We start from the raw sequence: 5,152 nt of genomic DNA, 5'->3' as shown, positions 1-5,152 counted from the left end.
GCAGGAATAATGGTGATGATGGCAATAATGACAACAAAGGATCGCTCTACCAAATAAATGGAGAATGTTGGCACTAATACAACAAAAGTCTGCTTATTTTCTTCTTGTCAGTGCACTAATGTGCTGCTTTTATTCAAACTAGCTTTTCCACAGGGTCTTGGGATGAATTTGGTTTGCGTTTTGATTTATAAATCACATTTTAGAATTTTCAACCCAGTTCAAGGTAAAAATGAAGTTCATAAACATACCATGCTTCAGTCATAGGCACTTAAATCAATGTCAGTTTTTCCTCAGTGACAAAATCCACACGTCTCTAATCTGTGATGAAGACACACAAACTGAACTGCCTCATTAACAATCAGGTTGGAATTCAAACTGAGCCTCATATTATTCCCAAACTGGGAGCCTTGAGAGCCGGAGCTGATTGTTTTTCTCATTTTTGGCATCAAATTTAGTCTCTAATAAAAAATTTATTAAGTTGGCAGACACTCAGTGATATTGGCATCAATGAACCACCACTTTCTTTTTAGCCTTGATAGGAGATAAAACTGCTGTTCTTTTTACATTATGAAGACATCAGTTAGACCCTTTACAAATAGATCTGTCATTATTCCAATTTATATAGTCTCATGTTTGTTCTGTTAGTCACCTTAACTTAACTTGTCTGTTACCTTAACCAAAGGGGTTACTAAACAGTCCATTTGGTTAAGCTTTTTGATCACAGTGTGCTGGTGCAAAATGAACCAACATAACAGGCCCAGAGAGGAGCTAAAAAAAAACATACCTGCAGGAAAAGAGTAAAATAGGAACTACATTCCAATGACAGTGTGGTTTTAGGGACTAGTTAATTCAAATTTAGTATGAAGAATGGAGGTTACAGACATAACAATTCATAGATCTGAAGTGGATTATATCACAGTCTTAGTGGAGACTGGTTTCTGTGAAAGCTGGGCAAAACAACTTTGGCACTCAGACAGACAGACTAGCATCAATAAACCACTAGCAATCAATACTTGTTTATCTACTAAATACAATGCATTAATATACAGTTTATATTTATGTAGTGACAGCAGTGCTGATGGTGATTAAAAATCTTTGCTTATATTAGTCTGATGCAAAAGCATTTGTTTTAAAGTTCACCTCAGTTCCTCAAAGAGCATGTTTGCATGCACGTGACTTCATTTGTCATGTGTGCCTATGCATGCGTACACTGTATTTATGCCCTAATGTCATAATGTATTCTTTACGGACACAGTGACGATGCCCAATTACGGTACAGTTATTCAGTGAGAGAACACATTTACATGAGCATGGCAGCTGAACATGGCCCAGCATTTACAGCATAATAAGTTATTAGCATAACTGCCACAAGGACACGGTGCGAGCAGGAGCTTCTCTAAAATGGTTTGATTGACTTGATTTGATTACGAATACGGGAGAGTCCCTGACAAACAGCCTGCACGACCACAAAGCATTGTTTAGTATTATTAGAACATAATGGGAGCAGATTAAATGGTCTGCAAGCTTAATGCTTTTTGAATGTAGTGTTCAGCTTGGAGCCTGGACAACTGGCATTTACATTTTGCATTTGTCTTATTAAAGATGAAAAGAAGGAGAGATGTGAAGCTTGGGAGAAACAGGAGGGATGACATGCTTGAAATTGAACAAAACAGTGAATGTGTTTACAGATTTGAAGCTGTGGTTAGCATAAGCTATGTTATGAGAAACTCAGAAGGACTTTGTGGGAAAGAGCGTGTAGACTGTTCAACAACTGACTCAAAATACAAAACTTGTGTGCTGTGTAGTGGCTGAAAAATGCTGCAATTGTCCTTTAAATTAAAATGTTTCCATGTATTTTTCTCTCTTGTCTTACATATGTAAAATAATTCTAACCATGCATATGTACAGTAAGTCTACCTGGATAGCATTGGTGACATTCCAGCTGGCCTCCCAGGTGGTGATAGTGGGTGAGGGATTCGGAGCTGCAATGCCAGTATTGGGGCTCTGAGCTGGATTAGCCACGCTCATACTTGCTCTCTCTTCTTCAGCGGTGGTACAGACCTGAGAAGTCCACTCCTCAGTTTGCTCTCCATCTTCAGAAAGTGCCTGCTTTTGGACATTCCCTGTAAGTGACCCGACCAGTTTGCAGGATGTTCTCTTGTTACTTTTGTTCTGGTTGAAACTTGAGCTCTCCTCATCGTTGCTTCCCATTCTGTCAGCTTGCTTCTTGGAGGATTTTCTTCTTTTCTCATGACCTCTGGTGTTTTTGAACCAACGGGATACTGGAGTGGAGACGGCTGAAGTTGTGGTGATGGTTCTGGGTTCAGTAGAGATTACAGTGACTCTGGTTTCCTTTAAAGCTGGGTTATCCTGTCGTGAGGGGCTGGTGGATCTCATCAGGCTGGGAGCTGGTCTGCCCCTCACAGTGTGATCTTCTTGCTTAGTCAGCAACTTGCTGTTTCTTCTAGATAATGTTTTGTTTCTTCTTGTGTCATTAGAGCTTGTATTTTTGTTTGTAATGTGATCAAAACACAATCTGCTCTCCTCACCATAGGTTCTGCTCAGCTCATCACGGTGGGTCAGAATCACCATCTCTTCATCTTCCTGGAAGAATCTGCGGATCAAAACCACTGTTGAGTTTATGATTCCTGTGCCCTCAGCCACTTTTGTAAGAGTTACTTAGAAAACTGCAAGCAGTTCCACTAGTATTTAAAGAGTTGTCTTTCAGATCCTCATAAACTCTACATGAATTTAATTCATACCTCATGATGTGACTCACCTTGTCATCCAGTCAAGGTGCAGCCTCGACATGGCCTGGCCCCACAGAGACCCAGTGGCACTGCAGGGCTGCCCAGAGCTCCTAGCCCAGTGAAGAGACCTCATCTTCAGCCTCACTGTCTGCAGAGTCAGCCTCTCTGCCTCTGAAGGTCCGAGGGTCTCAGAATGCTTGAATGACACTGGACACATAAACACTCTCATACTAAAATTCACACACACACATAAACACTCAACGTCATCTGTCCGCAAAGTAACTGTCCAAACACAGGATGCACGATGCCATAAGCCCACCTGCACAACACATTTCTAGCTGTGTGAAGTGACTGACAAGGTGGTGAGCTGTAACATTATAATAAGCCAGTGGTGAAGGGGTAAACAGCTTTAATGACCTCACAGTAGATAAACACACTGAGGGAAGTAAAGGAGAGCAAAACTTAGTTCTTAATTCTTTTTTATTTTTTGCTGAATAATGTATCCACTTTGACATGCTGCTATAAGATACAACTCACATTTTAGCAGTGCTGTAAGAAAAATTAAGCTGCAGTAACAAATAGAATGCTTTGATAACCAGCTGTAGGTCATAATTTAGCAACTGTAATGTGTTTTAGTTTTGATTTTTGTTTACTGAGTTCATCTTCATCCAGTTTTACATTGTTGAATCTGTTTACTGCAGCAACTTTTTGAGTTTAGTAACAAAATTTGTCAACAAAAGATGCAAGAACACATTGTCTTCCTTCAGTTCATCTTTCTGTCTCTGTGCAATCGACTGTTTTTATGAGCAGTCATGCAAAGTTTTGCCCCAGAGTGTGGTGAGTTATGTAGGGCAGCAGGAGGAGCCACAGAGCAGTAATGTATGTAACGGGGTGGACTCCACTGGACCAAAACTTCTAACTCTGCTCTCTCATACCTCCTGTGTACTTTGTGCTCCACTCAGTTCTTCTATGGTGCTTTGTTTGTGGTCACCAAAGCTGTGCTGATGCAACATTTCATTTGCTTTGTAGCATGTGAAGCTGCTCTAGTTCCGCAACACACTGATATACAGCGTGCCTTAAAAACCCTTCATAGATTCAACATTTTACGCCTGCCTTACATCCAGATAGTCCCATGAGTTCTTCTGTGTCACCACCAGCCATGGACAGTTTTCTTACAACACTGTTTAAAGGTCAGTGGACTATAATGAAAAGTACCCCAGTTTGCAATACACCCCCAAAAGCCCCAGAATGTAGAGTTAAAACTACATTTCATCTTATTTAAACAACTAATAGCACAGATGGAAAGTGACCAAGTACATGAGCTAAGATGCCATATTTTTTTAAAGTCTTATGATTATAATTTGTTTTGTTAACCTGATTCTGAAACGTAACTAGTAACTAAGTGTAATGGAGCAAAAAGTAGAGTATTTGCCTCTATAATGTAGTGAAGCTGAAGTAGGAAGCAGCAGAAACTGAAAACACTTGTAGGAGGGGAATGAGAGGGTTGTGTGGAGGGTGGAGGGAGAGACACAGAGAGAGAGACAGAGAGAGAGAGAGAGACAGAGAGAGAGAGAGAGAGAGTTTGGTTTAACTTCTCTGAAACTTTCCTTTTGGCGTTAAAGTCCACGCAGAGGCGCGCGAGGTGTCAGCGCGCGCGGTCCGGTACAGAACTACAGGTTAAATAAGATGAAGCGACTCGTGCTTGTGCTTGTGCTTGTGCCCGCGTTGCTGTGGCAGAGCTGCGGTGCCCAGCTGAGAGGTGAGTCCTCAGAGACTGATCGATAACATACTGATCGATACATCAATGTAAGAGTCGCGCACCCCAGTGACGCTGGCATGAGCGCAGCGCCACTCACTGCGGGCTGTTGCTCCTGAGTTAATCGGTTAATTAGATACACCTTGGCACATGGTAAAGCTAAGTCTGACTTCCGGAGGACGGTTGTGGTAAGCAAGCAAATGTTTTAGGTATAGAGTTGTCAGGCTCTGCTTGGATGAGGGTTTCTTTACTTTTGTTTCAGTTTGGCTTTCAGTTTTCACTTTTTGTGTGTCAGTTTGGAGAGCTTTTGACTTGTTTGTGCGAAAAGCTTTCAATCATCTGGAGTCAAACATGCTCATTAATTATATTTACACTCATAAATCAAAGTAAGAGGTTGGATTTTAACAGGACAGATCTTGAGACATGTTCAACTGTGTGTGTGTGTGCGCCAGTCATCTGGCTGGTCCTTTTGTGATTGTCACTTACATGTATGTACTTGCTAGGGGGCCTGAGAGGTCAGAGGAAAGCACAAAAATACTGTAGACAAAACACAACAATAATAAAGCATTGAATCAATTTGACAGTGCATACATAGCATTTAGGGAACGAAGCTACAAACAGACTAGAAAAAAAACAACAAAATACA

At 41.1% G+C, this 5,152-nt stretch overlaps 2 protein-coding genes across 2 annotated transcripts in view; one reads left to right on the top strand and one right to left on the bottom strand.

Moving 5' to 3' along the window:
• LOC109962296 (vesicular inhibitory amino acid transporter) overlaps nucleotides 1-2,211 on the bottom strand; it is a 15,283-nt gene extending 13,072 nt beyond the window's left edge. Inside the window, exon 1 of the mRNA XM_020603875.1 lies at nucleotides 1,918-2,211. Within this exon, the coding sequence (XP_020459531.1) occupies nucleotides 1,918-2,211 (294 nt within the window). The remainder of the gene's footprint in view (nucleotides 1-1,917) is intronic.
• Nucleotides 2,212-4,401: 2,190 nt separating this feature from the next.
• lama2 (laminin, alpha 2) overlaps nucleotides 4,402-5,152 on the top strand; it is a 167,979-nt gene continuing 167,228 nt past the window's right edge. The window contains 1 exon segment of the mRNA XM_020603945.1: nucleotides 4,402-4,509. Coding sequence (XP_020459601.1) covers nucleotides 4,437-4,509 — 73 coding nt within the window. The 5' untranslated portion in view covers nucleotides 4,402-4,436.

Source organism: Monopterus albus, unplaced genomic scaffold (genome assembly GCF_001952655.1).
Source record: "Monopterus albus unplaced genomic scaffold, M_albus_1.0 scaffold63.1, whole genome shotgun sequence".
Lineage (NCBI taxonomy): Eukaryota > Metazoa > Chordata > Actinopteri > Synbranchiformes > Synbranchidae > Monopterus > Monopterus albus.
This window is presented reverse-complemented; position numbering and strand designations above follow the sequence as displayed.